Source organism: Aotus nancymaae, unplaced genomic scaffold (genome assembly GCF_030222135.1).
Source record: "Aotus nancymaae isolate 86718 unplaced genomic scaffold, 86718_ANA_hifiasm-v0.15.2.pri h1tg000011l, whole genome shotgun sequence".
NCBI lineage: Eukaryota > Metazoa > Chordata > Mammalia > Primates > Aotidae > Aotus > Aotus nancymaae.
In genome coordinates, this window is record NW_026988422.1 from 88366395 (window position 1) to 88376469 (window position 10075).

The 10075-nt window shown below is 65.4% G+C and overlaps 1 protein-coding gene across 1 annotated transcript; it reads right to left on the minus strand.

Annotated features, from left to right (window-relative positions):
* Positions 1 to 331: 331 nt before the first annotated feature.
* NUDT14 (nudix hydrolase 14) lies at positions 332 to 8081 on the minus strand. Its single transcript, XM_021675255.2, has 5 exons — positions 7898 to 8081; positions 4565 to 4608; positions 3776 to 3840; positions 3358 to 3595; positions 332 to 652 (listed from the first exon to the last, which is right to left on the minus strand). Exons 1-5 carry the CDS (start codon positions 7976 to 7978, stop codon positions 412 to 414), a joined length of 669 nt encoding a protein of 222 aa, XP_021530930.1. The 5' UTR covers positions 7979 to 8081; the 3' UTR covers positions 332 to 411.
* Positions 8082 to 10075: the final 1994 nt, after the last annotated feature.

Genomic DNA, 10075 nt, shown 5'->3' on the forward strand with positions numbered 1-10075 from the left:
CTTCTGCCTGAGCGGCCTGCCAGACCCCAACTCCTGAGTCCTGGCTCAGCCACCCTTGCTGCAGGCACAGCTCACTGCAAGGTCAGAGATGGAGAAATTCCGTGCTGTCCAGCAGGCCCAGCCCAGGCCCACCATGCTACCCTCACGAGTCCCAGACCCCAAGAGGAGGTACAGCCTGGCCCTGCCCATGGAATCCCTGAGCCTGTCCTCAGCCCCCGCAGCAGCCACCTGCACCATGTCCCCAGGCCCATCGCAGGTTAGTCACTGCTCCCGCCCTTCCCAGTCATCTCCGAGGCCCTGGTCACAGAGCCCAGAGCCAGCAGGCAGAGGCTGGAGCGGTGCAAGGCTTTATTGGGTCTGCAGGGTGGGGGTGAGTGGCCAAGGCTGGCCTCTGACTAGACCCCTGGAATCTCACTGGAGATCCAGGTGGGGGGCCACCTGGCTGAGGAACCACGAGACACCAAAGATGACGCCGAGGGTCTTGGGGATGTCCGGGTCATCTGCAAAGGCCTGGGCGCCTTCCAGGGGCAGGTGCACCACCTCAATGAGCTCACCCTCCTCCGCCAGGCCCCCGCCTGGACCGTGGCGCTGGGCGTCTGTCACCTCTGTGTAGAACATGGTCTGTCTGGAGCCAGTCAGTCCTACTCCAGACCTATGAGTTGAGACAGGGTCTGCTGAGCCACCCACATGGGCCCCACTGGCCCCCGCCCCTCTTACCACCCTCTGACCCACCCTCTCCACTCTGCTCCCTCCACCCTCCAGCAGGCAGAACTCTGGGATGGCCTCTCCCACCTGGATGCCCACCTGGAGTGCACGCCTGCGGCCCCGCCCCAAGCAGGTTGTACCCGCCAGGCGGGGAGGGTCTTGCAGACGTGATTAAGGACCCTAACGAGTGACCTGAGCTCATGAAAAGGGAGAGCGTCCTAGGTGGGTCTGGCCCCATCAGGACGCTCTCAGGAGAGGTGTTTCAAGATCAAAGGTGGAGAAATCCAGGCTGCCAGCCCTCAGAGGAAGAGGGGCCATGCTGGGAGGTGGGAGGAGCCAACAGCCGGTGGGGAGGGGGCCCTAGCTCCTCGGCCACCAGGAGCTGCATTCTGCCATAACCCCACGAGCTGGGGAGACCCCACACCCCCATGAGATGGCAGATCCGCTGACACCCTGCCCGCAACCTGGCAAGGCCCTGAGCAGAAGAGCCCACCCCCATCTGCAGCCCCCAGCACAGAAACCCTGAGACTGTTCCCGGGGAGCTCCTCAGTGGGTGGCCGGTGTCCAAGGCACAGACACGGGCTGCAGAGGCCCAGGCCAGGCCGCAGCCCATGCCTAGAACACAGGCTGGCTGGGACGCAGGGACAAGCACACGACCTTCCCGCAGGGCGCCCCACCAGGCACCCATGGGACCCGAGTTCCAGACAGTAGACAGCATGCGATAACCCCCCGAAGCACGGCAGTGTGGGGCGCGGTGGCAGCCAGGTCCCCAGGACCAGGCCGGGGAGGGGTGAGGGAGGCCCCTCGCTCAGTGGGCAGTGGCCAGAAGTGGGCTGGCCATCAGGAGGCACCGAGGGCAGCAGCCTGGACTGGCTGTGTGGACGGTGGCCACGGCTGGGAGGAGAGACGGCAGAGGGACCAGGCTGCATTCTGCAAGAGGAGGGGGAGGGCCAGGTGTGGATCTAGGGAGAAACGGGACCAAGGGGCATTTGGGGAGATGGCCAGGGGTAGGGGAGCCCTGGCTCACCCCGGAAGGGGCTGTCGGGTGGCATGAACTGAGGCCGGCGGAGGCCTGCAGGGTAGAGACCACCTTCTGAGATGTGCCCAACAGAACTGGGGGCTTCCATGCCCCACCCTCAAGGCCTCCCCATCCCCAGGATGGGGACCCACCCTAGACAGACCTCACCCAGCTGCTTCCTCGCCCTCCAGCCCCTCACCTCCCGCAGACCCGTTCCTGATGGCCCATTTCCGGCGCCGGCGGCCACCACAGCGCCTCTGAGGGAAGTGGCAGGTCTGGGGTTTCCAGCCCCAGTTTCCGGCCCTTGGCCCGGCTGAGAGGAATGTGCCAGCCAGGCTGGGCCACGCCTCCCCCACCCCGGGCACGTTCCAACCTCACTCCATCACGCCTCAAGCTCACTGCCTCCCTGGATCCTGTCCTCTGCTGCAGCACGTAAGGGGCCTGGCTCACCTCCAGAATCAGAGGAGCCACAGGCGCTGCCACCGGGCGGCTGGACTCTGCTGCCAGCCCAGCCCCGCTCAGGCCCACGGAGGCAGACGCCCGGACCCCCCGTCAGCCCCGTCTCCAGTCCTGAGTCCCTGAAGCCACGGCCTGCTCTTCACAATGCAAGTCTCCGCAGACTGCTCACTTCCCAGAGCCCTCCTTGGCTCCCCAGCACCCTCACAATCAGGCTGTGGCCCAGAGGCGGTGCCAGCAGACCACCGCAGCCCGGGCTGCTCGACCGCTGGCCCGAGAGCCTTCACCGTGCAGCCCCTCTGCCAGGACTCTGCCCAGGCCACCTCCTCCAGGAAACCGAGGCCCACCCTTCACACCCAAGTTCACCCTTCAGCGTGGAAATTCTGCCGTTAGCTTGGAGGCCACCCCACCCAGCCAGGGGCATGCCCAGGTGAAGTCCTTGAGGCTGCCAAGGCAGGGGGGCCCCAGGCTGACAGGTGCAGAGCCTCCCGGTGCTTCTCCCAGCGAAGGGGACCCTGGCCTCTGGAGAAGGCCGCGGAGGCTGCTGCTCGGCTGGTGGGGTTGGGGCTCTGTGACACCCTCCTTCTTCCCAAGACCTCAGTCCATCATCGTGTCCCCGGGGAAGTGGATGGGCTTCTTCCCAACATCTTGTCCTGAGAAGGCAACCCCAGCTGGCAGGCCTCATGGGACAGGAGTCAGGGCCTCAACTTTGGTGGGCTCAGGTCCCAAAGTGCAGGCTGCAGGCAGTGTCTCCTCCCCAGGAGGGCTGGAGCCACCTCCTCTCCAGCCCAGGACACAGTTTCTCCCTCATTCCTGAGCCAGCCTCTGAGAACAGAGCTGTGACTCACCCTCACCCCCAGCACCGGGTCTTAATCCCACAGGAAGTAGAGGCATCTGTCAGCAGCAGCTGCCACCCGGCCTGGCCCCACGTGGCTGGGGGCTGCAGGCTGGGGGCACGGGGCCCAGCACACTCCAGAGAGAGCCCCAAGAGCCCAGGTTCCGGCCTGGCTGAGGATCTGAGGTGCGTTCTGTCCAACCCTCCCCTAATCCCACATTGAAAAACAAGGAGGAATCCATCCTGCTTGCACGCCCCCAGGGACGGGGCACTCACTCTCTCCCAGGAAGCCTCTCCCATCTCCTGAGCCACACCACAGGCCGCAGGGCCTGGTCCCACTCACCAGTATGTGGCGACCCGCCGCAGATCAGAGGGGGCTAAGTTGTAGCCACACTCCTCCCAAGCCTCCTTGCAAGCCACTTCCTCCAGCGAGAGCCCAGGCTGGTCCACAAGGCCGGCACACAGCTCAACCATCACCCCCGCTGAGCCGGGCAGGGCTGGCTGCAGCTCCCGGGGCCCGCCCTGGTCTACAGCTGCTAGGGACCCTGGGAAGTGGCGCTCCACCTCGCCCGCATACACAGCTGCGTGGGAGGAAGCCAGACCACGCTCACAGCCGTGTGGCGGCCACCTCCAGGTCACCCACTCAGCCGGACCCCCCGGCAGGGCCTCAGCTTCCCCTGGAGCCCCCTCCCACATCTGTATTCAGACCCTCAGGACCACAGGGACCCTGCGGATACCCTCCCCACCCCAGCTGGCCTCACCTGGCCGGAACTGCTTCACCAACACCAGGCTCCTCCGAGAAGAGTTGAATAAGAGAACGGTCACACTGTGCACGGGGAGAGGGGCTCAGCGCAGAAGCAACCACCGACCCTGCCTGGTGCCCCGCCTCCCATCCTCTGTTCCCAGCGGGCCCATCCCACCTCCTAGCCAGCAGCCCAGGGAGGTCAGGCCCCTTGCTCAGATCGGATGGCTGAGGCCCAGGCAGGGCCAGAGCTTTCCAGGGTCATGGTCTGGCCAGGACCCAGACCTGCTGTATTGCAGCTGGCAGGACAGGAGGCGGGGGGCAGGGTGCCAGCAGCTGTGGCCGGGTGACTGACAGGACGTTTGGCCCTTGCTGACCAGCTGCCCACCAGCCACACCCCTCGAGCCATATCGCCACCCAGCCCAGACCCTGATGCCGGGGCAAAGGCTCCAGGCTGGCCTCTCCCTGCCTGAAGAGGCCTGCCTGCCATCAAGGTCCCGGCAGCCTGAGCAAGGACCCAACTCAGTCCCCAGGCTTCAGGCTGACCTCTCGGGCACAGGAAACCCAGAGGCCAGGAGGGACTTTGGGGGCCCACACAGGGAACAGAAACATCCGGGAGGGCCCTGCCTGGTGCCCCACCTCCCATCCTTCTGTTGCCAGCGGGCCCATCCCACCTCCTTGCCAGCAGCCCAGGGAGATCAGGCCCCCTGCTCAGATAGGATGGCTGAGGCCCAGTGTCCCCTGGGCCCAGTGCCCCCTAGGCATCATGTGGGGCTTCCCCAGTGGCTGGGCTGGGCCAGGCTCTCACCTGTCATGTGTCTTCATGAAGTCCCATGACTTCTGGGTACCATTCTGGAAGAGGCAGGATAGCGGTCAGGACGGGCCAGGACGGGCAGAGGTGGCTGGGGAACCGAAGAGGCCACAGACCCACTGCACCCACTCCTAACCAGGGAGATGTGCTCACAGCCTGGGCCACGGGAGCCAGGGGATGCAGCTTCTGTGGGCAGAGGAGCAAGTGGCCCTAGAGGGGCAGGGAGGCCCAGGACAGCCTCAGGCCCTGGAGTGAGGCAGAAGAACAGGGCAAAGGGCAGGGGAGGCGTTCAGGCACCCCATGAAACACTGCCTGGCACAGACTGAGCACACAGGGCTGCAGAGAGACGCATGCAGTCACCAAGTGTAGGCAGGCTCACGGAAGCTAGGAGAGGGCAGGCATGACTCCCTCACAGCAGGGCAGGGAGGGGCCCGCAGGCAGGGGAGAGGTCAGGTTTTCCTGCTGAAGCTTCCTTGGGCCACTGAACAGAGGAAGATGAGAGGGCAGGAGGGAGCAGATGGGGCAGGGTGGCACCCGGCCAGGTGGGAGATCACACTGCAGGACTCCGTGACTCAGTGATGGTGACCAGGCTGGGCCCCCTTCCCACCTCCAGATTCTGGCCTCAGCTCTCCCACATACGCTGTGGTCCTGCTCTCCTGTGGCTGTCCTCCACCTTCCCACTCCCCCACGCTGGGCACACTGCCCTGGTGGGCCTCCACACCCTGGTGGCACTCAGTGAATGGAGAAGGCAGGATGGGCAGGTGTGTGGGCTGGGCCTGCAGGGGAGGCCGGAACTGACACTGATGGGGTTCTGAGATGCACCCCCATCCTGGGGGCTGGGCCAGGGTCCCGCAGGGTCCCATCTCCAGCATGCTTGGCCCATCTGCTACTCCGTCACTGGGTCAGCCCCGAGGCCCTGGCCAGCTGCTCGTCCCACCCTGGGGGCTCTGCCCAGGCTGTGAAAGGGACAGAGGCCTGAGCAGCAGGGATTGCAGAAGGAAGACGCCTTCGTGAGGACTTCCTGGAGGAGGTGACAGAGGTGAGGGAAGGGTTTGTGGGCAGGCAGAGGCACAGAGGCCCTCTGAGCTTAGCTGGGAGGCAGAGGAGTCCTGGGAGGAGAGTGCCGGTTTCCCAGGGGAAAAGAGGGCTGGTGTCCTGCGCAGGTCAGGCTGCCTGGGAGGCCATGGGGCACTACTCCCAGGAGGCGAGCCCAGGCCTGCCCGACATCCAGCCACCCCAGAGCCAGCCGCCCACCCAGGGCAGGCTCCAGGGAAGCCCCCTGCCCACAGCCTGCTACACGGCTCTCTGCCGTGCTCTTCCCCACCACAAACACTTCCCTCACCCATGCAGGTCTCAAGGACCCTCTCGGCTTAAGCTCAAAAGCGTGTCACACCCTTAGGTCCAGCCAGGTCAAGGTGCAGGAAGGTTCAGGGAGGCCACTGAGGCCTGGGAGGGAGGGCAGGGCTGGTCAAACAAGGCCCCCTCTGCCTCAGAGTCATGGGGTCCCCTGCCTTTGGTTTCAGAGCCCTCCCCTGGCTGGACCCAGCAAAACGCCGAGGGCTGCAGCTGTCCCTGGGTGGCAGGCAGCGTCCAGCCCAGTGTCCCTTGGCCCTGAGGAGATGCCGCCTGGCCTGAGCCTGCGTCCGTGTCCACCATAGCCACGGCCCACACCAGCTCAGCTCTGGTTCCCAGCACCCTTCAACAGAGCTGTGCCAGTGGGCTGTCCCACGAGCTCCAGGGGGAAGTGGGGGAGAGAGTAGGGCCACCAGGGCCACAGTGGGGACCTGCCTGGGCTGTGGACAAACAAGCAGGAATCCCATGTGGCCAACCTCAGGCAAGGGCAGTGACCCCATGTCCCCAGCTGGTGCACCTCGACTGACTCCAACTACCCCCTGCCAGTGCCACCAGCTCAGTTTCGCTCGGGAGAAGGATCCCCTGTCCTCCAGAGCCAACAGGACTCCCACAACAGGGAAGTGAGGGGCACAGGAACTCTCTCAGGCTGGGGGCCAAGAGGGCTTCACAGGGATGGCGAGAGGCAGGGTCCTGGACGTGATGGTGGGAACAGGATGCCCCCGGGGGAGGCAGGCAGGCAGAGAGGCACCGTGACCTGGACCACCTGACCTGATAGAGAGGCAGGGGGCAGGACTGACTGTGGCCAGGAAGACTGTGGCCTTTGCCAAAATGGCATGGAGGAGCTCTGGCAGAGGGGAGAGCTGCTGGGGGCAGGTGGGCATGTAAGCAAAAGGTGAGACCCAAGCCAGAGAGGGCTGGGCATGGAGGAAGGCGTGCCAGGACTCAGTGATCCACTGGACGAGGGAAGAGGATGGCAGCAGCAAATCCTTCTCCCAACAAATGTCTCATGCCATAATCCCCTTGCTGTGGGAGGCCAAGGCAAGAGGATCGGTTGAGGTCAGGAGTTCGAGACCAGCCTGGGCAACAGTGAGACCTCTCTCTACAAAAAAAATTAAAATTAGCCGGCTGTGGTGGTGTGCACCTGTGGTCCCACCTACTGGGGGGACTGAGGCTGCAGTGGGGACTGAGGCTACTGGGGAGGTTGAGGCTGCAGTGAGCTGTGATCATGCCAGTGCACTCCAGCCTGGGAGACAGAGCAAGACCCTGTCTCAAAAACAAAACAAAATATTTCTTGTGAACCCACCACGTGCCTGGTGCCATGTCAGGCAGCACAGCCCTTGACCCGGGACTGGCATGGGAGGAGGTGGGGAACGCTGAGCTTTAGCAGATGGAGACTACAAGGAGGTGCCCTCCCTGGAAAAAAGCCCAAGGAGGGAGCCGACTTTGAGAGGCTCTCTCAAGTTCTCACTCGCTCCTTCTGCCTCCCTGCTCCTTCCTCCTCGGCCCAGCTGTCTCCAAGCCACCACGTCCGGGAGACCTTTCCTGATCGCCAGGGCAACCAAGGAGTCCCACGGCCAAAAGGGTCGGATGGGGCGGGCGGGAAGGACGGGGCCCAGCAAAGCGTCCTTGAAAGGATGAGTGGTCCCTCCTCAGACGTCCCTCCGCGGCCCCTCCCCGGCCTGGGGCTCAGCGGGTCAGGGAACCAGCGATCCGGTGGGCGGAGACGGGGCCGCGCGGGCGCGCGGAGGGAAGCGGGGGCGGGGCGCGGGGGCGGGGCCGAGGGCGCGGGGGCGGGGCTCCGGGGCGGGGCCGGCAGCGCGGGTGCGGGGATCCGGGCGGGGCCGACGGCGCGGGGGCGAGGCGCGGGGGCGGGGCCGACAGCGCGGGGGCGGGGTTCGGGGGCGGGGCCGACGGGGCTCCGGGGCGGGGCCGGCAGCGCGGGGGGCGGGGCGCGGGGCCGCGGGGGCGCGGGCTCACCTGGCGGTAATGCAGCGTGAGCGGCCGCAGGTAGGGCGAGGCGGCGCAGCGACCCACTGACGCCCCCTCGATGCGCTCCATGGCGCCGCCAGAACAGGCGGGGGCCGTGGCCGCAACCGGGACCGACGCGGGGCAGCGCCCAGTCCAGACAGGAGCCTGCGGGCGGGCGCGTGACCGCGGCTCTGAGCATGCTCAGTGGGCGCGCGGGGCGGGGCGGGGCGGCCGAGGTGGGCGGGGCTCGCAGGTGCCACCTGTCCGGTGCCGCGCGCCTGGGGGCGCTGGTAGCCGCGGTGGCCGGGGAGCCGCGCAGGCACGTGGGCGTCGCGCAGAGGAAGGACTGGCCGGGGTTCTGTGATTGGGTGGGACTCGGGACCTCTTGGCTGGGAGAGGGAGGGCTTGGAAGTGCGAGGACCCCTGTCATGGGGGCTGCAGCCGAGGGCCTGCAGCTTTGGGGTGCGATGAGCAGAGCGATACCTCCCCACTCTGTGATGGACCGTAAGCCCAAGATTAAGTTACTCCAGGGGTCCACGGGCGGGGCAGCCCCCCAGGGAGGGAGGGATTGGGCCCAGGAAGAGAATCCCCGGAGACCGAAGTTGGAGTGTCTAGGAACCCAGGGAGAGCAGGAGTGTAGCACTTCTCAGGGCCAGTCGGAAGAGAGAGGGCCCTGGAAGGAAGCCAGAGGAGAGGAGAGTGGGGAGCAGGAGGGGCCAGAGGATGGGCTGAGGGTGCCTGCCCTCGAGGTTCCCGGTGGCAAGGGTGGCTGGGAGCTGCCCTGCGTGGGAGCTGCCACGCTGTCTTTGGAGCTGTCCCTCCACTCAAAAGCCAGCTGCCCTTCCCTCCTTCTGCAAGTCCCACCTTGATGACAGCCCTTCCTGGGTGTGGAAGGGTCCCAGGCAGCTGCAGTTCTTCCTTGGGCATGGATTCCAAAGACCCCCCTCCGAATGCGACCATGGCCTCCACAGGGGCAGGAAGCCACGTTGAGGGAGGGGAGCTAAGGCCCACAGCAGCCCTGAACCCTGATGGGCACCTGCTCTGTGAACTATGGCCGGGGGGGACACGCTCAGAGTGGACTGGCCATGTGGGCTCCGAATTGACTCCCAGGTCCCTGTTAACTGTTGCCGTGTCACAAAGCACTCCGAAGCTCAGTGCTTTCAAGTGCCCTTATCATCGCCCAGCCTGTGGATTGCCCGGCTCAGCCAGGCAGCCCTGCTTTGGGGTCTCTCTGCAGTAATCAGGTGGCAGCTGGGGCTGGAGCCATCTGAAGGCCAAACAGGGTGGACCGTCCAGGATGGCATCTTCGCCCCGGCCCTGTGCCTCAGCTGGGTGGCTAGAACAGCCAGGGCCAGCTGGCCTCCCCTGTGGCTGGTGTGGGCTTCCGAAGCGTGGTGGTCTCAGGGTAGTCAGATTCTCCCGTGCCAGCTGGCTCCCTCCAGAGCACATTCACCAGGCCAGGCCAAGCTGCCACGCTTTGCGTGACCTGGCCTCACACGGTGTCATTTCTGCTGCATCCTGTGGGTCAGAAAGTCCTGGGCCACCCGCAGATTGCAGGGGAGGGATATCACCAGGTGGGAACACCGGGGGAGTGGTTCATGGAGCCGGCACACGAGTCCAGCTGTCACCGCGCCAGTGGCTCTACAGGGGCCAGTGCCTCCCGATTTAGCCATTCTGCCTGGTGTCCCAGAAGCCAGAGAGACCACCCACCAGAGCACCCAGCCCCGAAGCTGGACCACCCCACCCAGCGGCCAGGCAGGCCCCTTTTCCCATGCAGGAGGGGCCCAGGGCAAGCACGCACCCCCGAGTGTTGCACAGGCCCCTTCCTGCCTGTGGTTGTGTGGAAAATGAGGTAGAGTCTCAGCTTTCAGCAGCAGCAGCCCCGGGCAGGCAGAGGAGCCCTGGGAAAGCCAGCAGCTCCACAGAGCACCGTGCTCCCCAGACTCGCTCAGCCCAGGTGGCGGGCAGCGCTGAGGCGCCTGAAAATACCCACAAGGTGCCCCGCTGTGGGACACAGCCTGGTGGCTCCTCAAAAAGTTAACTGTAGAATTACCCTGTGGTCCAGCAAATGTCTTCCTGGGTGTCCACCCAGAGGAGCTGAAAACAGACACTCAGACAGATGCGTGTTCACAGCAGCCAAAGGGAAGAACAACCCAAGCATCCGTTGCTGGGTGAATGGATCCACAA

Excerpts from the sequence above, each read along its gene's own strand:
- NUDT14 (XM_021675255.2), bottom strand. The coding sequence starts at position 7,978 with ATGGAGCGCATCGAGGGGGCGTCAGTGGGTCGCTGCGCCGCCTCGCCC. Across the intron at positions 4,609-7,897 it reads TCACGCTGCATTACCGCCAG|AATGGTACCCAGAAGTCATG; the intron begins GTGAGCCCGCGC and ends TGCCTCTTCCAG. Across the intron at positions 3,596-3,775 it reads GGTGAAGCAGTTCCGGCCAG|CTGTGTATGCGGGCGAGGTG; the intron begins GTGAGGCCAGCT and ends CCTCCCACGCAG.